Source organism: Oncorhynchus nerka, linkage group LG26, assembly GCF_034236695.1.
Source record: "Oncorhynchus nerka isolate Pitt River linkage group LG26, Oner_Uvic_2.0, whole genome shotgun sequence".
Taxonomy (NCBI): Eukaryota; Metazoa; Chordata; class Actinopteri; order Salmoniformes; family Salmonidae; genus Oncorhynchus; species Oncorhynchus nerka.
Window position 1 is genome coordinate 1,362,684 of NC_088421.1, and position 22,350 is coordinate 1,385,033.

General features: G+C 42.6%; 1 protein-coding gene across 1 annotated transcript in view; it reads right to left on the bottom strand.

Annotated features, from left to right (window-relative positions):
* The window catches only part of mapk8ip3 (mitogen-activated protein kinase 8 interacting protein 3), a 67,550-nt gene that overhangs the window by 12,604 nt on the left and 32,596 nt on the right, over positions 1 to 22,350 (bottom strand). The window contains exons 6-23 of the mRNA XM_029635233.2: positions 20,561 to 20,618; positions 19,428 to 19,662; positions 19,053 to 19,155; positions 18,854 to 18,972; positions 18,056 to 18,067; positions 17,608 to 17,625; positions 16,905 to 16,962; positions 16,325 to 16,477; positions 16,184 to 16,247; positions 9,993 to 10,144; positions 9,678 to 9,734; positions 6,764 to 6,934; positions 5,941 to 6,100; positions 3,513 to 3,563; positions 2,014 to 2,100; positions 991 to 1,155; positions 773 to 847; positions 552 to 642 (exon numbers count right to left, since the gene is read on the bottom strand). Coding sequence (XP_029491093.2) covers positions 552 to 642; positions 773 to 847; positions 991 to 1,155; positions 2,014 to 2,100; positions 3,513 to 3,563; positions 5,941 to 6,100; positions 6,764 to 6,934; positions 9,678 to 9,734; positions 9,993 to 10,144; positions 16,184 to 16,247; positions 16,325 to 16,477; positions 16,905 to 16,962; positions 17,608 to 17,625; positions 18,056 to 18,067; positions 18,854 to 18,972; positions 19,053 to 19,155; positions 19,428 to 19,662; positions 20,561 to 20,618 — 1,829 coding nt within the window. The remainder of the gene's footprint in view (positions 1 to 551; positions 643 to 772; positions 848 to 990; positions 1,156 to 2,013; positions 2,101 to 3,512; positions 3,564 to 5,940; positions 6,101 to 6,763; positions 6,935 to 9,677; positions 9,735 to 9,992; positions 10,145 to 16,183; positions 16,248 to 16,324; positions 16,478 to 16,904; positions 16,963 to 17,607; positions 17,626 to 18,055; positions 18,068 to 18,853; positions 18,973 to 19,052; positions 19,156 to 19,427; positions 19,663 to 20,560; positions 20,619 to 22,350) is intronic.

A 22,350-nucleotide genomic window follows, 5' to 3' on the forward strand; every position in this document is an offset into this window, starting at 1 on the left:
GTACTGAGTAAAGGGTCTGAATACTTATGTAAATGTGATATTTCAGTTTGTATTTTTTTATACATTTGCTAAAATTTCTCAAAAACCTTTTTTACTTTGTCATTATGGGGTACTGTGTGTAGATTGATGAGGGGAAAAAACAATTTAAGCAATTTTATAATAAGGCTGTAAAATAACAAAATGTGGAAAAAGTCAAGGGGTTTGAATACTTTCTGAATGCACTGTATATATTATGTTGATTTGATCTGAATACTATGGTCTTGTCATGGTAGTACATTTGGTTCAGGTGTAGAGTGCTATATGGTTTGTGTTGTGTTAATAGACAGGGTGTAGGATAGCTGTTCGGTAGTCATGTTATTATGGCAGTAGATTCCTTAGTGGGCAAGTTGCAGTAGATTTGGTCCAGATGGTGAGTGCTAATGTATGTGGTCATGTTGTGGTAGTAGATCTGGTTGTGTTATTATAGTAGTAGGGTGCTAAGTTGTCAAGTAGCGGTAGAGTTGGTCTAATAGGTGAGTACTATGAGTTTGTGTTACGGTTTGACCGCTAACCTGGCACGCTGGAGATGCAGAGCACGTGGGCATTGCAGACGTTGAACTGGTCGACCAACGAGCCGGGCTGGTTGGCATCAATGATGACCACCTTGATGATGATAATGATGATAATAGTTTTTCATTATTTGATCAATTGAAACAAATAGCAGCAACAAGCTGTGTTACAAGTACAACTTATTAGAAACAAAAAAATATGATTTAAAAGTATTATTTAACACCTTGCTGGCCGAGTGGGTACTGGTCAGGATCCAGACTCTGCTACTCATAGTGTCTGTTTCATGGAGCTCCTTAGACTGGGGGAAGGAAAGGGAGAGGGACAGAAAAGGAGGGAGAGGTGGGGGTGAGAAACGGAAGAAGGGGGCAATAAGTATGTTTTCAAACTAAAACATTAGCTAAATTAACTAACAAACCAACTAGATCAAGAGACAGACAGTACCTTTCTCTTCTCTGGTGAGCTGTGGTTGCTCTTGCCGTCTCCTCCCTCTCCCTCCTCTATGGCTAGAGGATTCGTAACGCCGTTGCCGGGGCCAGCCTTTACTGTCATAATTTCCTGAGTGCATGTCTTCCATCCCGTCAGGTCCACCCCCGCCGCACACCACAACTAAACAGAGTTTGTTTACACACATTGTTACCACAGCTCTCGAGCGGCTAGATGTTCTTTACCATTTGGCCATCAGATTTGCTACCAATGCTCCTTATAGGACACTTTCACTGCACTCTATACTACTCTGTAAACTGGTCATCTTTATACACCCGTCGCAAGACCCACTGGTTGATGCTTATTTATAAGCACTTCCCCCCTATCTGAGATATCTACTGCAGCCCTCATCCTCTACATACAACACCTGTTCTGCCAGTCACATTCTGTTAAAGGTCCCCAAAGCACACACATCCCTGGGTCGCTCCTATTTTCAGTTCGCTGTAGCTAGCGTCTGGAGCGAGCTGCAAAAAACTCAGACTGGACCGTTTTATCTCCATCTCTTCATTCAAAGACTCAATCACGGACACTCTTACTGACAGTTGTGGCTGCTTTGTGTGATGCATTGTTGTCTCTACCTTCTTGCCCTTTGTGCTGTTGTCTGTGCCCAATAATGTTTGTACCATGTTTTCTGCTGCTACCATGTTGTGCTGCTGCCATGTTGTGTTGCTACCATGTTGTTGTCATGTGTTGCTACCATGATATGTTGTTGTCTTGGGTCTCTCTTTATGTAGTGTTGTGGTGTCTCTTGTCGTGGTGTGTTTTGTCCTATATTTAAAAAATGAGTCCCAGCCCCCATCTCAGCAGGAGGCCTTTTGGTAGGCCGTGATGGTAAATAAGAATTTGCTCTTAACTGACTTGCCTAGTTAAATAAAGAATCAATGGGTATATATATAATGAATTAACATGACGATTGATTGAACAGCAGTAAATATTGCAGATTGTGGCTTTAACCAAGTACATATTTGTTTGTTTGTTTACCTTCCTGTTGGGGTCCTTCTCCACCAGGGGGCGACAGTAGACAGGAACAGGGACATTCTTCATGCGGTTGTCCTCCTTCTCATTGGCCTGGGAGAAGACAGACAGACAAACCCTCCAATCACAAAACTGCTCCAAGACCTCCAATAGAAGAAGCCATTTACCACTCAATTAAATCAAACCGACATTGCTGTATTCATATAGCCATATAACCACACTTTTGACATATCTGATGTGTCTTGGGGAAGAGCTTTGAGATTGGAGGTAGGTTGATATAGCAGAGAAACAGTGTCAACGGGTTGTGGAGTGTCTGTTAACATGACTGAGGGACAGGGGCATTGTGTCAATAGCTTATGTCAGATTGTGTGTTGTAGGTTGATGTGTGTCTACTTGGGGACATTAATACAGTAATGTACACACACTTAAGGTTAAAAATATATATGTTTTGAGCAGAATAGTGTTTTCTAGATACAAGTGCAAACTTCATGGACTAGGACATTTAAGAAGTTGGTCTGATGGTGCCCTCTGATGAACAATACAATTCCGCAGTACCTAACGTCATTAACAAACTTTTAATGTACAAATGACCAAACCCTGTCTTAGGGATGGCTAACTCTGGAGATCCCTTCGGTCTCCACAGAGTTGGATAAATCTGCTTTTGGTTTCCTTGCACCCCATGTGTGGAACAATCTACAGAGTTCCCTGCAACTAGATGTACTGGTGCCTCTCAGGCAGTTCAAATTGTTGTTTGGGGACATCTATGCTGATGAATGATTCTCCTGAGTATGTTTTGTAATTTTGTATTTGCATTATGTTGTATTTATACATTGTGTATATTGCGAGGCTCCCTTGTAAGAGAGATCTTAATCTCAATGGGACTCCTGCTAAAAAAAAAGAAAGGTGAAATAGAAATAGAGAACAAAAGAGGAAAGCTCCCCCTGTGCCTCGACACAATACTGTCTCGGAGCTCTACGGACAATTCCTTCGAGCTCATGGCTTGGTTTTTGCTCTGACATGCACTGTCAACTGTGGGACCTTGTATAGACAGGTGGGTGCCTTTCCAAAATCATGTCCAATCAATTGAATTTACCACAGGTGGACTCCAATCAAGTTGTAGATCTCAAGGATGATCAATGAAAAAAGGATGCACCTGAGCTCAATTTCGAGTCTCATAGCAAAGGGTCTGAACACTTACATAAATAAAGATATCTGTTTTTATTTGGAATACATTTGCAAAAATGTTTAAAAACCTGTTATTGCTCTGTCAATATGGGGTATTTCTGTGTAGATTGAGGAGAAAAAACATGTATTTAATCAATTTTAGAATAAGGCTTTAAAGTAACAAAATGTGGAAAAAGTGAAGGGGTCTGAATACTTTCTGAATGCAGTGTAGGTGTTGTGTCAGACTGTGGGGTCTGTTGGTGTGTCTTGTGATGGGTCTATGGGGTAACTAAGTGCGGCTCATGCTAGGTTAAGGGAGGGACCCTGTGGGTGTAACTTGCCTGTTGTTTCTTCAGCGGGCCTTCCAGTGCACTGTCCAGCTGAGCACCAGTCTTTGGGAGAAATAGAGTTAAAGAGACACCGCCCTATATGATGTATTTTGACTGCTACATGGATGGCATTTTTTGTTATATATATTTATATTTAGGGGGTACATTTAATATTGCAGATAGATTGTAGCTTCCATCAATGTAATTGTCTGCATCATTTCCAATCCCCCATATATTCTTTTGTAAATATGATATTTAAAAAAAACAAGTTTCCTTTTATTATTTTCCCCTAACCCTACCACCCCACCCCTAATTGGAGTAAACTAATGGACAACACTTAGGCTTCTACTTCCAGCTTACGGTGCATTTGGAAAGTATTCAGACCCCTTCATTTTTCCCACATTTTGTTACACTACAGCCTTATTCTAAAATGGATTCAATTGTTGTTGTTTTCATTAAATCTATACACAATACCCCATAATGACAAAGTAAAAACAGGTTTTTAGAATTTTTGGCAAATGTATAAAAAAACAATAACTAAAATATCACATTTACATAAGTATTCAGACCCTTTACTCAGTACTTTGTTGAAGCACCTTTGGCAGCGATTACAGCCTCGAGTCTTCTTGGGTATGACGCTACAAGCTTTGACACACCTGTATTTGGGGAGTTTCTCCCATTCATCTATGTGGATCCCCTCAAGCTCTGTCAGGTTGAAGAGGGAGCGTGACACAGCTATTTTCAGGTCTCTCCAGAGATGTTCAATCTGGTTCAGGTCCAGGCTCTGGCTGGACCACTCAAGGACATTCAGAGACTTGTCCCGAAGCCACCCCTGTGTTGCCTTGGCTGTGTGCTTAGGGTGGTTGTCCCGTTGGAAGGTGAACCACCCAGTCTGAGGTCCTGAGCACTCTGGAGCAGGTTTTCATCAAGAATCTCTCTGTAGTTTTCTCTGTTCATCTATCCCACAATCCTGACCAGTCTCCCAGTCCCTGGCGTGGAAAAACATCCCCACAGCATGATTCTGCCACCACGCGTCATCGTAGGGATGGTATTGGCCAGGTGATGAGTGGTGCAAGGTTTCCTCCAGACGTGACGCTTGGCATTCAGGCCAAAGCGTTCAATCTTGGTTTCATCAGACCGGAGAATCTTGTTTCTCATGGTCTGAGAGTCCTTCAGGTGCCTTTTGGCAAACTCAAAGCGGGCTGTCACATGCCTTTTACTGAAGAGTGGCTTCCATCTGGCCACTTTATCATTAAGGCCAGATTGGTGGAGTGCTGCAGAGATGGTTGTTCTTCTGGAAGGTTCTCCTATCTCCACAGAGGAACTCTGGAGCTCTGTCAGGGAGGTGACAGAATGCCCCAGAATGCCCCTGCTATTGACACAATGCCCCTGTCACCTCCCTGACCAAGGCCCTTCCTCCCCCGATTGCTCAGTTTGGCCGGGCAGCTAGCTCTAAAAGGGTCTTGGTGGCTCCAAACCTCTTCCATTTAAGTACGTTGGAGGCCACTGTGTTCTTGGAGACCTTCAATGCTGCAGAAATGTTTTGGTACCCTTCCCCAGATCTGTGACTCAACATAATCCTGATCAATGGAAACAGGATGCACCTGAGCTCAATTTTGAGTGTCATAGCAAAGGGTTTGCATTTATTTTGAATACACTTGAAAAAAAAATGTGTTTGTCATTATGGGGTATCGATGAGGGAATAATACATTTTAGAATAAGGCTGTAATGTAACAAAATGTGGGAAAAGTGAAGGGGTATACATTTTATATACATTTTATGGACAAAATGTATTTTAGAATAGTTATTTGTTTGTTTTTAATCCCATCTACCCTCCCATCTATCTCTGAAGACCATCCCGTTTTAATTTCTATTCACCATATATTTTTAACTGTGCTGTTTCACAAAAATGCTGTATCTACAGTATATACATTTCACGGACACAATATATTTTACATTAGTTATCTCGTTGTTTTCAGTCCCACCCTTCAGCTCCACTCAACCCCTCCCATCTATCTCTTAACACCATCCATGTTTTATTTCTATTTGCCATATATTTTCCAACTGTGCTCTGATGTTTCACAAAAGTTCTGAACCTTTCTATTCTCATAGTTTCTACAAATTGTAAATTAAAGACAACATTTTTTCTAAAAGTATTATTATATTATTGATCCGTTGACTATGACTTTTCAAATCACCCAGCAGAGTTAGCTCCAGGTAAATGTTACAATTCATCAGCCATTCCTAGACCAGCAACCAAAAACAAGCTACATATGGACAGTACCAAAACAAATGATCTAATGATTCTGTCTCTTCGCAGCTAAATCTGCAGAGCTGGGATGGAATGGATGGCATTTTACTTGGACGCTGAATGCTTGCTAAATACTCAGATTGGTGGGCAAACGGCCGGACAGCCGGACAGGTGGATGAGAGACAGTACCTGTTTGAAGCGTGGTGGTACGCTCCAGCCGCAGGCCTGCATAATGCCGTCATCGCGGCGCATGTGCTCTCGGACCTGCCGGTATTGTTCCCGGCGCTGCTCGCGACGAGCTGACAGCGCAGAGTCGCTAAGGAGAGACGCAACACCATTACTGGCCAGTCTAGAACAGAGGGTGGAGAGAAAGGCATAGAGAGAGAGAGAGAGAGAGAGAGAGAGAGAGGAGAGAGAGAAGCGAAGCGTTAGCAAGCGCGGCCAAGCTGCTGCAAAGAAAGAGAGAAGCTACAGCAGCATTGTGAGTTTTTAAGCAGTTAAGCTACAGCCAGCTATGAGAAAATAAATGCAAAACAAAAGAACACACCCATAAACAGGAGTAGAGCGCAAAATAAGCAGCAATCACAATATGTGATCTGCACTTAGCAATAATCACTAAGAACAATATGCACAAAGCAGTAATATGCACTAGCAACCATACATCCTTTTGCACTTTAACATGATGCCACATGCAAGAACACTACTAACTGATTCAAAATATGATGGGAGGTAATAAATTATATCACACATATTGTAGGATTACACTTACGACAGTGCAACCCCAAACTCTCCCCTACACATGCATAGACAACTAACTCTACAATGTTAGAGGGTGGACAAGGGAGGGATGGAGATGGAGGTAGGGAGGAAGGAAGGGATAGAGGGACGGAGATGGAGGATGATCAGAGAGAGAGAGAGGGGTGGAGGGATAGAGGGATGAAGGTATGGACAGAGACAGATTGAGGGAAGAATGTAAATAAAAAAGGTTGGTGTGTGTGTGTTTTTCTCTCACTCTTCTGGGAAAAACTCCAGGGTTCGGTTTGAGGTGGAGATCTGACACATGGCGTGGCTGCGTCTCTGGGGGAAGCCTGCAGGGGACGGGGATTTGTAGTGGATGTTGACGCTGTAGTACGGACGCTTGACTGGCGGAGGACTCGCCGAGGAACTGAACAGGCGGGCGAAACTGGAAGGAGAGAAGAGAGAGAGAGATGTACAGTCAGAAAGTTCAGTAAAGATTTAATTAACTGTACACTACCATTCAAAAGTTTGGGGTCACTTAAAAATGTCCTTGTTTTTAAAAGAAAAGCAATTTTTTTGTACATTAAAATAACATCAAATTGATCAGAAATGGAATAGCCTTCATTTCTCAGAACAAGAACAGATTGACGAGTATCAGAAGAAAGGTCTTTGTTTCTGGCCATTTTGAGCCTGTAATCGAACCCACAAATGCTGATGCTCCAGATACTCAACTAGTCTAAAGAAGGCTAGTTTTATTGCTTCTTTAATCAGTATAACAGTTTTCAGCTGTGCTAACATACTTGCAAAAGGGGTTTTCTAATGATCAATTAGCCTTTTAAAATGAGAAACTTGGAATTAAGCTAACACAATGTGCCATTGGAACACAGTGATGGTTGATGACAATGGGCATCTGTACGCCTATGTAGATATTCCATAAAAAAAGTCATCCGTTTCCAGCTACAATAGTAATTTACAACATTAATGTCTACACTGTATTTCTGATCAATTTGATGTTATTTTAATGGACAAAAAATGTGCTTTTCTTTAAAAAACAAGGACATTTCTAAGTGACCCCAAACTTTTGAACAGTAGTGTACAGTACACAGCCTTAAGGCGTCCGCATGCTACCCAGCTGAAACAGTTCGGCAGAGTTTGCGCATACAGTTGAAGTCGGAAGTTTACATACACTTAGGTTGGAGTCAATTAAAACTAGTTTTTCAACTGCTCCACAAAATTCTTGTTAAACTATAGTTTTGGCAAGTCGGTAAGGACATCAAGTAATTTTTCCAACAATTGTTTACAGACAGATTATTGTACTTATAATTCACTGTATCACAATTCCAGTGGGTCAGAAGTTAACATACACAAAGTTGACTATGCCTTTAAACAACTTGTTTAAAATGATGTCATGGCGTTAGAAGCATCTGATAGGATAATTGACATCATTTGAGTCAATTGGAGGTGTACCTGTGGATGTTTTTCAAGGCCTACCTTCAAACTCTTTGCTTGACATAATGGGAAAATCAAAAGAAATCAGCCAAGACCTTAGACAAAAAATTGTAGACTTCCACAAGTCATCCTTGAGAACAATTTCCAAACGCCTGAAAGCACCACGTTCATCTGTACAAACAATAGTACGCAAGTATAAACACCATGGGACCACACAGCCGTCATACCTCTCTGTCTCCTAGAGATGAACGTACTTTGGTGCAAAAAGTGCAAATCCCAGAACAACAGCAAAGGACCTTGTGAAGATGCTGGAGGAAACAGGTACAAAAGTATCTATATCCACAGTAAAACAAGTCATATATTGACATAACCTGAAAGGCTGCTCAGCAAGGAAGAAGCCAATGCTCCAAAACCGCCATAAAAAAGTCAGACTACGGTTTGCAACTGCACATGGGGACAAAGATCATACTTTTTGGAGAAATGCCCTCTGGTCTCATGACACAAAAAGAGAGCTGTTTGGCCATAATGACCAACGTTATGTTTGGAGGAAAAAGGGGGAGCCGAAGAACACCATCCCAGCCGTGAAGCAAGGGGGTGGCAGCATCATGTTGTGGGGGTGCTTTGCTGCAGGAGGGACTGGTGCACTTCACAAAATAGATGGCATCATGAGGGAGGAAAAATATGTGGATATATTGAAGCAACATCTCAAGACATCAGTCAGGAAGTTAAATCTTGGTCGCAAATGGGTCTTCCAAATGGACAATGACCCCAAGCATACTTCCAAAGTTGTGGCAAAATGGCTTAAGGACAACAAAGTCAAGGTTTTGGAGTGGCCATAACAACGCCCTGACCTCAATCCTATAGAACATTTGTGGAAAGAACTGAAAAAGCGTGTGGGAGCAAGGAGCCCTACAAACCAAACTCAGTTACACCAGCTCTGTCAGGAGGAATGGGCCAAATTTCACCCAACTTATTGTGGGAAACTTGTGGAAGGCTACCTGAAACGTTTGACCCAAGTTAAACAATTTAAAGGCAATGCTGATTGAGTGTATGTAAACTTCTGACCCACTGGGAATGTGATAAAATAAATAAAATAATTTATTTATTTAAATAATTCTCTCTACTATTATTCTGACATTTCACATTCTTAAAATTAAGTGGTGATTCTAACTGACCTAAGGAAATTTTACGAGGATTAAATGTCAGGAATTGTAAATTGGCTAAGGTGCATGTAAACCTCCGACTTCAACTGTATATTCTGACGGCATTTTGTGACGTTTCTGTTCGTTTTGGATTTTGGGTAAGGTTTTTTTGGCTGTTCGGGCACACAACATTTTTTCGAGGCAAGCCGAAGTCTACGTCCCTTCATCGTGATTGGTCAACAGTAGGGATTCTTCTATAAAGTCTGTAGTCATTTAACAAGAGAAGACTCGTTTTCAACACACAAAAAAATACTGCACCAAACATCTTAGTTTAGATATAATATTGTAACTAAGAACTCCTCGGCAAAAACGTCAAAATAAATGACAGATTTATTGAGTTATCTTAGATTAATTAGGACTATTTTGAGTCGTCTCAAAATTGACAAACAGAACTAGTGCCGCTTTTTTCTCATTTTTCAAGCGAACATCTTTTAAGGGAGTATGCGAGCACACTCGTTCGGTTCCAGCCAAACTAGGTGCTAGCCGAACTGAAGTATGCTGGCACCTTTATGCTGCATGCCACTGATAATAACTCACAACTGCCAGATGGTGGATTTCTTCTTCTCCTGCATCTGAGGACTCTCCCTGGATGCCCTGAGGAGACAGAGAGAGACATGTTATTGCAGGAATAAATCATGGGAGCAGCATATATCTAGCCTGGTCACAGATCTGTTGGTCTTGCCAACGTCTTTGGTCATTGTCATGCTAAATATAGGAGATACGGCCTGCCTTTCCCGATCCTCTCTGTCCACCAGACGGCCGACAGCATCTCCATTAGCCTATCCCTGTACTGGTTCCTCTCCCTTTCACCCCTCACCCCCCTCCTCCCACTCCTCCTTCTCCTGTCATCACCTGATCATCTCTGTCCACCGGACGGCCTCCTGTAGTTCCATTAGTCTCTCCTTGTACTGGTTCCTCTCCATCAGGACCCTGGCCATCTCTACCCGCGTGAAACGCCGACGCTGCGTCATAGTCACATCCCCATCCACCATCGGAGACGAGTACTGAGGGAGAAAAGGAGGGGGAGAAAATGGGGAAGAGAGAAGAGAGGAAGAGAAAGGGGAGGATGAGAAGGGATACCCTTTTACACTGTTGTGCCTGCTGACCCCAAACTGTTCTGTGCTGGCTATCAGAAATGTTATTTTTCACAACATTTTCAGAAAGAAAACTATTCAATGCCAACCCAAGAGGCATAGTTAGCTTAACATGCCCCTAGATCAGCATTTCTGTCACACCCTGATCTGTTTCACCAGTTTTAGTGATTGTCTCCACCCACCTCCAGGTGTCTCCAGTTTTCCCCATTAGTCCCCGGTGTATTTATCCCTGTGTTTCCTGTCTCTCTGTGCCAGTTCGGCTTGTTTTGCCAAGTCAACCAGCGTTTCTCCTAGCTCCTATTTCCCAGTCTGTTTTTTCCTAGCCATCATGGTTTTGACCCTTGCCTGTCCTGACGCTGTTTCCGCCTGCCTGACCACTCTGTTCTGACCTCGAGCCTGCCTATCCCCTTGTACTGTTTTGACTCTGACCTGGTTTATGAACTCTCGCCTGTCCCCGACCTGCCTTTTGCCTACCCCTTTTGGTGTAATAAATATCAGAGCTCAACCATCTGCCTCCTGTGTCTGCATTTTGGTCTCGCCTTGTGCCCTTATAGTTTCCCAAAATAGGGGTCACCTGATTTGAAAATGGGGTCGCAAGAGAATCTCCAGTAGCCGCTAGATGTGGTTGTAATAAACAGAGAGGTTTCTGTTATCTTCCAACAAATGCCTCTATCTTTTCAATGGTTTAAACTGCAAAATATTTTGACCCCATCACTTAAAGATAAGAGTCTAAGGAACACATTCGGAAATAATTTAGACCCCTTCACTTTTTCCAAATGTTGTTGCGTTATAGCCTTATTTTAAAATGTCTTAAATTATTTTTTTCCCTCAATCTACACACAATACCCTTTAACAACAAAGCGAAAACAGGATTTTAGATTTTTTTCAAATGTATTACCAATAACTAACAGAAATAACTTATTTACATAAATATTCAGACCCTTTGCTATGAGCCTCAAAATTGAGCTCAGATGCATCCTGTTTCAATTGATCATTCTTGACATGTTTCTACAACTTGATTGGAGTCCACCTGTGGTACATTCAATTGATTGGACATGATTTGGAAAGGCACACACCTGTCTGTATAAGGTCCACATTTGACAGTGCAGATCAGAGCAAAAACCAAGCCATACTGTCGATAGAATTGTACGTAGAGCTCCGAGACAGGATTGTGTCGAGGCACAGATCTGGGGAAGGGTACCAAAACATTTCTGCAGCATTGAAGGTTCCCAAGAAGACAGTGGCCTCCATCATTCTTAAATGGAAGAAGTTTGGAACCACCAAGACTCTTCCTAGAGCTGGCCAAACTGAGCAATCGGGGGAGAAGGGCCTTGGTCAGGGAGGTGACCAAGAACCCGGTGGTCACTGACAGAGCTCCAGAGTTCCTCTGTGGAGATGGAAGAACCTTCCAAAAGTACAACTATCTCTGCAGCACTCCACCAATCAGGCCTTTATAGTAGAGTGGCCAGACGGAATGCCAAGAGCCACATCTGGAGGAAACCATGCACCGCTCATCACCTGGCCAATACCATCCCTACGGTGAAGCATGGTGGTGGCAGCATCTTGCTGTGGGGATGTTTTTCAATGGTAGGGACTGGGAGACAAGTCAAGATCGAGGGAAAGATGAACAAAGCAAAGTACAGAGAGATCCTTAATGAAAACTTGCTCCAGAGCGCTCAGGACCTCAGACTGGGGAAAAGGTTTACCTTCCAACAGGACAACGACCCTAAGCACACAGCCAAGACAGCGCAGGATTGGCTTCGGGGAAAGTCTCTGAATGTCCTTGAGTGGCCCAGCTAGAGCCCGGACTTGAACCCGATCGAACATCTCTGGAGAGACCTGAAAATAGCTGTGCAGCGATGCTCCCCATCCAACCTGACAGAGCTTGAGGGGATCTACAGAGAAGAATGGGAGAAACTCCCCAAATACAGATCTGCCAAGCTTGTAGCGTCATACCCAAGAAGACTCCAGGCTTAATCGCTGCCAAAGGTGCTTCAACAAAGTACTGAGTAAAGGGTCTGAATACTTATGTAAATGTGATATTTTAGTTATTGTTTTTTTATACATTTGCCAAAAATTCTAAAAACCTGTTTTTACTTTGTCATTATGGGCTATTGTGTGTAGATTGATGAGGGAAAATAGCAATTGAATCCATTTTCAAATAAGGCTGTAACGTAACCAGGGCTGTTACGGTGACCGTAATCATTGTCCCTCTAATCATCCTGACGGCAATGCAAATGTATTCGAAAATCGAATCAAACACTTCATGAGAGCCCATGAGTTCATGTTCCGCAACATTTCTATAGGCTATGAAATTGCGTGAGAAAAGAGAGTGATGGTCTCTATTAAAAAGTGATGGCCTCAATCACATTGACCGTTACTCTCTTTGCTGACCATCATTTTCACTTGTCTGACCACTTGCATGATGACGAGTTTCTCACACGACTGTCCTTTCTGGGTGATGTTTTTTCTTGCCTGAATGATCTGAATCTAGGATTACAGGGACTCTCCGCAACTATATTCAATGTGCGGGACAAAATTGAGGCTGTGATTAAGAAGTTGGAGCTCTTCTCTGTCTGCATTAAAAGGACAACACACAGGTCTTTCCATCATTGTATGCTTTTCTGAGTGCAAATGAACTCAAGCTTACGGACAATGTCAAATGTGATATAGCAAAGCACCTGAGTGAGCTGGGCGCGCAATTACGCAGGTAAACGGATGACACAAACAACTGGATTCGTTATCCCTTTCATGCCCTGCCTCTAGTCCACTTACCGATATCTGAACAAGAGAGCCTCATCGAAATTTAAACAAGCGGCCCTGTGAAAATTTAATTTAATCAGAAGCCACTGCTGGATTATCAGAGTATCCTGCCTTGTTGCAAATCGCGCTGTTAAGACACTGATGACTTTTGCAACCACGTACCTATATGAGAGTGGATTCTCGGCCCTCACTAGCATGAAAACTAAATACAGGCACAGACTGTGTGTGGAAAATGATTGAAGACTGAGACTCTCTCCAATTCAACCCAACATTGCAGAGTTATGTGCGTCCTTTCAAGCACACCCTTCTCATTAACCTGTGGTGAGTTATTCACAATTTCCAATGAACAAATACGGTTTTACATGTAAGATGGTTAAATAACGAGCCAAATTATTGATTATTATTATTTGTGCCCTGTGCCCATATACAATAAGAGCTTTTTGTCACTTCCCACGAGCCGGGTTGTGACAAAAACTCACACTCATTATGTTTAATAAATGTATTGTATAGTGTGTGTGGCAGGCTTACAATGATGGCAAAAAAACAACATTTGAGAGTGCGCTGACCCTGATGCTAGAGAGGGTACGTAGCTTGAGGTTGAATGTTTGAAGGAGTATGGGACTATAAAGAGTTTGGGAACCATTGGTGTAGGCTATATTACATGGATATATTAGACTTTTTAAAATGTAGGCTATGTGTGGAAGGAAGGAGATGCTAAATGTGTTTATGATCATTAACAGTCAATTACCGTGAGACTGGCAGTTATTTGCCTGACAATCACCATTTGACAAAGTTTCATGACTGCCATAGCCCTAAACGTAACAAAATGTGGAAAAAGTGAAGGGGTCTGAATACTTTCCGAATGCACTATATGTGTGCCACTCTACAATGCCAACAAGCCACGCAGGAATCATCAGAACAGTGGACGAGACCAGGTACTAAATCAGACTGGGAGAAAATATATAAACAAGATCATACAAAAATTATGGCCTGGTGACCTTCTGAACTTCCCAATACCTTTCTGATGCATTTCAGTCACTTCAAACCATACTTCCTGTAGATTGAAATACTGTCAAAAGTAGAAGTAAAAACATTGACTGTTGAATACATCACTTTGTTACATGGTGGGGTCGCAAAACATTTTTTATATAAAAATGGGGTCGTGGGCTAAAACAAATTGGGAACCCCTGCCCTAGCTAATCTTAGTTGAACAGGTAGGTATGTGAAATGCGGTTGTGAATTTCATATGAGCTCAATTAGGATTGAGGGCTCCTGCAAAGGCATTTCTGTCAAACAACCAAGGTCAGTTCTACAGAGAAAACTGGCACAAGAATCTCAATAGTAATTTGGCAGGTGGCATTCTCCCAGGATTAACCCATATACAACAAATCTACCACCAACTACAGTAATTCGACATTTGAAAAAAGAAAAAAAAATCACTGTTGTACTTGCCTTTCTTGCACTACCAGCTGCATTAGTGTGAAAGCAAAAGTGCAAGACCATGTTATAAAACTGTAATTGCATCAAATGGTTGTTTTATGCAACAGAATAGAGAGTTATTATAACTCTATTGTGTCTGTGTGACCTGAAAGTGGGCCTCTGGGGGATTTAACACTGACATGAGTTAATGTTTCTGTACTGGGGTACCAGGGGGAGATGGCTTCAGTGTGGAGTTGGGGGGCCAGACCCTCGTTTCCACACAATGCGGACAGTTTTTACAGAAGATACTGTCTGCTGTGAATTATAAGTATCTTTCATACAAATATTAACCTCGTGACCCATTCCATACATATGTTGTTTGTCATGTAAACTGAAGGAGGATGGACTTTGCTATAAAACGCTGTGGCTCAAACCAGCTCGTTGAGTTCTCAGTGATCACCTCCAGGGGTGATTACCAACCAGCTCCATTACTGCAGTAATTAAATAATAAAGTTTGATTGTTTTGAAGAAATCTAAAAGTCTCATTTTTGATTACAATAATTCCACCACACTAGTCTTTTCTTACTAGATTTTTCTGCTTTATTAAAGAAAATGTTACCTACAGAAACCAGGTTTCCATCCAACCTTTTAATGCGCGTAAAGTACATGTCGGATAAAACAATTGCACCACAGGCCTGATGGAAATAGCAAATGTAGTTAAATGTAGACAAAACAAAACGCTAGACAAAGTGAGATATTTTTCTGTCTGTAAAATTAATTATGCAAGAAAAGGCGGTGGAAACGCCTTTATGAGTAAATAATGATATACACTGAACAGAAATATAAACGCAAAATGTAAAGTGTTGGTCCCATGTTTTATGAGTTGAAATAAAAGATCACAGAAATGTTCCATATGCACAAAAAGCTAATTTCTCTCAAGTTTTGTGCAAAAATGTGGTTACACACAACACAATTGCACAGATGTCTCAACTTTTTTAAAGGTATCTGTGACCAACAGATGCATATCTGTATTCCCAGTATTGTGAAATCCATAGATTCGGGCCTAATGAATTTATTTCAATTGACTGATTTCCTTAAATGAACTGTAACTCAGTAAAATCTATGAAATTGTTGCTTCATATCGAAGTAAACTTGGAGTCACGCGATGATGTGTTGTGTGGTCCTCCCACTACGACTCGGGAAAGAATGCAGTTTATTAGGATACAAATGAAATAAGTTATGACCTTCACAGAGTGGTGAAAGTCCACATTGATCAGCTTAATGATCCTCTCCAATAAATGTCTAGGGTCTTATTCTGGTAACATGATGATCGATCTCGCTATTTTGTCCATAATAATCTCATCATGTTGTAGGCTATTCCCAGACTGTGTCTGTGAGGTATTGGTTAGAGCGCATGTGCCAATACCAGATTGGGCACATTCGCAATATAACAAAAATAATTTGTCACAAAACCATCAGTAGAATTGAAAATGTGATGGAAACCTATTTAAATTGTTTAACTGCAAAAGTGCAAAAGTGTGTTTTATGTGCACTAAGTCACCACGCATAGCCTTTAATCCGCAACAAGTCAATTTGATGGAAACATCTCCGATGGAAGCATGTTTTAGAATATTCGCATGAAAATCTGTTGCCAATTGGATGGAAACCTATCTTATGACTCTATAACTGTGATATGTGGCTCTGGATAAGAGTGTCTTCTATATGACTAAATGTAAATTTGTTTATTTGTTTGTTTGTTTTACTCACATCTTCTCCTCCTTCATCCTTGGAGTCCTGAGATGCTCCCAGAGTCAGAGCCTCTGCTCTCAACCTGAAGAGGCAAAGAGTCATAAGAGTCAAAAGTCACACACACTATGCCCGCATGCACACACTCCCAACACCCCTCACCTCTTCAGCTCTTCTTCCAGTTCTTTAACCTTTGTGTCTACTTTGTTCTTGGCGGTCCTAAGAGCCTCCAGTTCCTCTCTCAGCACCTCATGCTCCCCAGAGAGCTCATCCACTTTGGCTATTAGGTCGTTCTTCACGATGTTCAGAGCATTTCTGAATGGGGAGAAATGGGAATCAATACTGCTTAACTCAATAATGGTTTCCAGGTGGGGAGGGAGGACGGGCAGATGGATGGGGACATCTTGCATTCATTTATTTGATTGTTTTTTTTTGTACCTGTAACCCCACCTCAAAATAAAATGGACAAAACTAAATAAAAACATAAAAAAGACTTTCTCTGCGTGTCTTACTATCACTCTCACACACACACACACACACACACACCCACCCACCCACCCACCCACCCACCCACCCTTGCATGTCTTGTCTGTGTGTGCTCTCTCTATTCATCAAAATAATTTACTTTTTACTCAACCCTTGCAAAAGAACAGCCCCCCCTAGTAAATCTATCTTGCACCAAACCATCTTTAATATGCAGCAGCACAACAAACAAGAGTCAGTTTAAAACACACACACTTACTTGGTCTCCAGAAGATGTTTGTTCTCCGTCAGCAGGTTCTCCACCTCCTTGCCCATCCCTGTGACGTATCAGCTAGCGTTAGTGTTAGCATTGATTAGCACTAACAACACTCTTTCTAGCCTGGTCCCAGATCTGTTTGTGCTGTCTGTCTTGCCAAACAGTTGGAGAGAGCACAAGCAGACTCCTTCTATAGCTCTATAAACACTTCACAAACTTTCCAAGTGTTCATTAACTATAAACTTAGCTAACTTTTTTTCACGAACACATGAATCGTCTTTGAATATGAATTCTGGGGCTATTTATGGATTAATTCTACTTCAGTAATGTATGAACATTTGGAGGTTTTGGGGAGCATCATCGTGTTTAAGCCAACTTCCGCAAGCTGAAATGAAACCAAGAAAAGCCCAAAAGAAATACAGATATGATAGTGTGTTTGCTGTGACATGCTAAAATGAAAGGAGAATAGATCTCTGAAATTAAGTCAAAGATGGAAAAACAAATACAAAAGAAGAAAAAAAAGCTTGCCAGACTCAAATAACAGCCAACAGGAAATGGGAGGAAGTGACATCACAGCAGAGGAACAGATAGGAAATGGCATCACAACATGGAACACAGCAAAGACGAGACATCGCAGACAGACACAACAACATGGGAAGATGAGCAACCTTCTAGAGATGCTGAATAAGGCTAGAGGGAGCCTTACCGAAAAAATCATCACGGACTGGGAGAGAGGAAGAGAAACAGGGAGAGAGAGGAGAAAGAAAGAGAGAGAGAGAGAGATGGGGTGAGATAAAGAGAGAGAGAAGAGAATGCTGATAAGCACTTGTTATATACTAAAGCTTCAGAGAGTAAAAAGAGAGCTTGGACCTGTCCAAGACCAGAGAACACTAGAAGTCAGTTTAAACTCAGAGAGATGTACCTTTATTGACCACAGGGTTCAGTTGAGCTTAGTAACATTACGACCAACCAATCAAAAAGAGCATTATCTGGACTAGATCAACATTTAAAACAACTGGTGTCGCCTGGAATGCCAGCACTGTGTTATTGGGTAAAGCCTACAGGCATACAGTGGAACTTCATGTATTGGAAGATGGGAGGCAGGGGTGTGTGTGTATGTGTGTGTCTGAGAAAGAGAGGGTTCAGATACACACCTGAGAACTCCCCTATGGGCGTGTCCAGCATACACAGGAAGGGAGAGAGGAAGCATAGAAAAGGGTCACGGGTCAATAAACTAATATGATCGCAATGAAATAAACCAATCATAAAGCTATGTCAACTAAACCCGGTAACAGAAAGTAAACCAGACTAAATCAAGAATAATTTAGCTTGCCCTGTAAAATCAACCATTCAAATATATCAAATCAATGGGGCTGCAGCCATGGTACAAGTGATATCCTAGAGTGCTTTGCAGTGCAGTGGAGGATGGGGGAGCTGCCGGGCATGTGGGGTGGTGGTGAACATTCCGCCGTGTGTAGGGTTAAAGTTCAGAGCCAGCCAGTGTTATGGCAACGGTGACACAGCTGGTGACACAGCCTCAAAACATAGTGCTTAATTGTGACATTTATACAAAACAAAATAAGCTAAACAAATTTCACAGGAATAACTCTTTCCTCTTTTTGAGGCGTTTTGGGGCACCCACCAGCTTAGCACTAAGCACCGCAGCTTACATTCCCAATGACTCTTTGCTTAGTGCAGACAGAGGTCGGGTTCCAGATGCATGCCAGAACTCACAATGCTGGATAGGTGTTTAACATATCAGCTCACCACATAATTTGAAATAGCAATCTGACACACGACTGTGCAGTCGATGACATGGCACACAACAATTGGTTAATGCAACGCAACGTTTACAATGTAGACAGCCTGGAACATCACCAGAGACTGGCCTACGCTGTCTTCCAATAGCTAATTTGCATATACCACACCCAAAGCTCCTCTGATTGGCTTACCTAGTAGCTCCGCCCCAGCGTCAACATCCCCGATGATGTCAGACTTGGCATCCTTGATCTCATGGTAGAGGGAGTCTGTGTTGATACCGAATGCCTCGTTCACGATGCCCTGGGAAGGACTGACACACGCACTGATATTTAATCATTGCTGTGTGTGTGTGTGTGTGTGTGTGTGTGTGTGTGTGTGTGTGTGTGTTACCTGTTTCCTCCACCATAAAGACGGGGGTCCACACACATATCCAGCTCTGGGGTGGAATCGATGATCTCTTGGAATTCTGACCACTCATCACTGCTACCCATACCTGAGTTCAGATAGAATATCATACACACTCAATACCGTATTCACAAAGTATCTCAGAATAGGAGTGATCTAGGATCAGTTCTGCCTTTTAGATAATAATGAATAAGATTACATGGACAGGGTGGGACCTGATCCTAGATCAGCACTCCTTCTCTGAGGGACTTTATGAATACAGGCCCTGATCACACAATGAACCACTCATGCTAACGTGTGTGTGCGTGGGTGCGTGTATGTGTGTGTGTGTGTGTGTGTGTAACTATACTTTACACTCACCAATGCTGACGTTCCTGGTTTCCTGGGAGACCTGCACCTCCATGTTTCTGCTGAGGCGTTTAGCACTCTTCCTGCCGCGGCTTACAGCATGCATTGGGTCGAACTCGCCGGGCGGGAGGAAGCCCTCGTTGAGGGGCGTGACGGTGGCGGAAGGGACGGAGGACGTGGGCGTGTTGGACTTACTTCCTGTGCTACTGGGCGTGGCTGCCACCGAGTCCGACTCGGAACCATCCTCCTGTGGCATCAGAGGTCAGGGGTTAAAGAGGTCAAGGGGTTATATTGTAAAAGAGGGGCTGCATCCCGATTCTTCCCCCTTCTTCCAAAGTGTACACTTCCCTTCATGGATTTAACAATGGTGGAAACTCCCTCCAGACAATGTTTGCACCAAGCCAATGTTTTAAAATCAATGACGGAGAGTATGCAAGTGCACATTTAGGCTGAAGGGTGGGGAATAGAGAAGCCAGGGATCTTCTCTTGCAAGGATCGTTCACGATCTTGCTTATACTTACAATCTTGCGCATAGACTTAGTAACAAAGCATCACACTTAGCCTTACACGTGAAACGGGATGTAAAGACAGGTGCAAATGGGACGATAGAAGCTAAGTTATGTTCTATTATTGTAGAAAAAAAGCACTTAAGGGAAAAGAAATTACACAAATGTAATGTAATATTTGCCCTAATATTAATGTATTCCTCATATCTGTTTATACAATGTCATGTCTTAATTACACTCACTGCCATAAAAAACAATCGACAAACACCACAAAGAAAGGCCCTTGGAAGACAAGGGACACAAGCAGGTGTGAGGGATGTGTCTGGATGATTCTGAATGAAGGTGGGTGTGGCATGACGTGAGGCATGACGTGTTCTGCAGATGTGAGGTCCAGGGGGAGTTTCTATGTGCGTCCCAAATGGCATCCTATTCCCCTTTATAGTGTACTACTTTTAACCAGGGCCCATAGTGCTCTGGTCAAAAGTAGTGCACTATAAAGGGAATAGGGTGCCATTTGGGACAGAGCCTCTATCACACCTGGTAGCCAGAGGTGTGGTGGGATTGGCTGAGCTCGCTGACCTGTCAGACGTTGGTCCCCGACCCAGGCATCCTAGCCCCCCCCCCGAGACCCCCACGTACCATTCCCATGCCCTCTCCACTGGGGTACAAGCTCAATGACGGGGGACGCTCCACCTTGCTGCTGGGGGAAAAGACGGGGAGAGTTGGGAGGAGAGAGGAGGAGGTGAGGGGAAGGGTAAAGGTTTGAGGGAGAGAAGAAAAAGACAATGAGAATGAAAGACAGAGAGAAAGGTGAGGGGAAGGAGAGGAGAGGGGCAGAGAGAGGATGAGATAGAGAGGGAGGGGCAGAGAGAGAGAGGTGTGAGGGGGAAGAGAGAGGAGAGGGCAGAAAGAGGGGGAGATAGAGAGAGGGAGGGGCAGAGAGAGGGGGAGATAGAGAGGGAGGGTGGGAGATAATATACTGTACATTAGGTATCTGGGGAGACATGAAAGCTAACTTTGGGGTTGCATAACATAAAACTGAAAATCCCCTGAATTAAGCACAACACACAAAGCCAGCTACTGGACAGACTGACACTAAACCAGACCAACATAATATGACACAATATATCCACATTATGGAGAAACGGGAGAGACTATATGGACTCGCCTGTTGCCCAAATTGATGACGTACTGTATGTTGCGCAACTGAGAGTAAAGTGGAGACGAGTGGATTGGGTTCAAGCCGAATGACCAGTGCAACGATGTGGTATCAAGGCTTGCCGACGTGAGTTGCTTACCACAGGGTAGCTGTATCACATGGGCAATTTGTTCCATCCCAATTGATTTTATCTTGAGTAAGGATAACAGCCTACATGAAAAAGAATGTGTAAAATTGGTAGTAACCATATGGATGTCACCGTGATACAGTCTACTGCTCAATGGGGAGAGTTTGTCGGCAACAACATTTTTTTCTTATTTTTTTCACCAAAGCAAACAAGTGAAAACAACAATACAGATAAAAACTAATTAAAACAAAAAAACAGTGCGCAGGTTGGAAGCCCAAGGGCTTATATGAAAACCACACCACAAAAAAACAGTGCGCAGGTTGGAAGCCCAAGGGCTTATATGAAAACCACACCACAAAAAAACAGTGCGCAGGTTGGAAGCCCAAGGGCTTATATGAAAACCACACCACAAAAAAACAGTGCGCAGGTTGGAAGCCCAAGGGCTTATATGAAAACCACACCACAAAAAAACAGTGCGCAGGTTGGAAGCCCAAGGGCTTATATGAAAACCACACCACAAAAAAACAGTGTGCAGGTTGGAAGCCCAAGGGCTTATATGAAAACCACACCACAAAAAAACAGTGCGCAGGTTGGAAGCCCAAGGGCTTATATGAAAACCACACCACAAAAAACAGTGCGCAGGTTGGAAGCCCAAGGGCTTATATGAAAACCACACCACAAAAAAAAAAAAAAAAAAAAAAAAACAGTGCAGGTTGGAAGCCCAAGGGCTTATATGTTTGGAAGCCCAAGGGCTTATATGAAAACCACACCACAAAAAAACAGTGCGCAGGTTGGAAGCCCAAGGGCTTATATGAAAACCACACCACAAAAAAACAGTGCGCAGGTTGGAAGCCCAAGGGCTTATATGAACACCACACCACAAAAAAACAGTGTGCAGGTTGGAAGCCCAAGGGCTTATATGAAAACCACACCACAAAAAAACAGTGCGCAGGTTGGAAGCCCAAGGGCTTATATGAAAACCACACCACAAAAAAACAATATGCAATAGATAAGTACAACTAAGCTATTAATGTCTACTTAAAAAATATATATTACTCCGATAAAAACGTAATGATTCTGAATACATTCCAAGTCCCGACTTCGGCAGACAAGTTTCAAATTCTCGCTGAAGTTTCTAGCCAC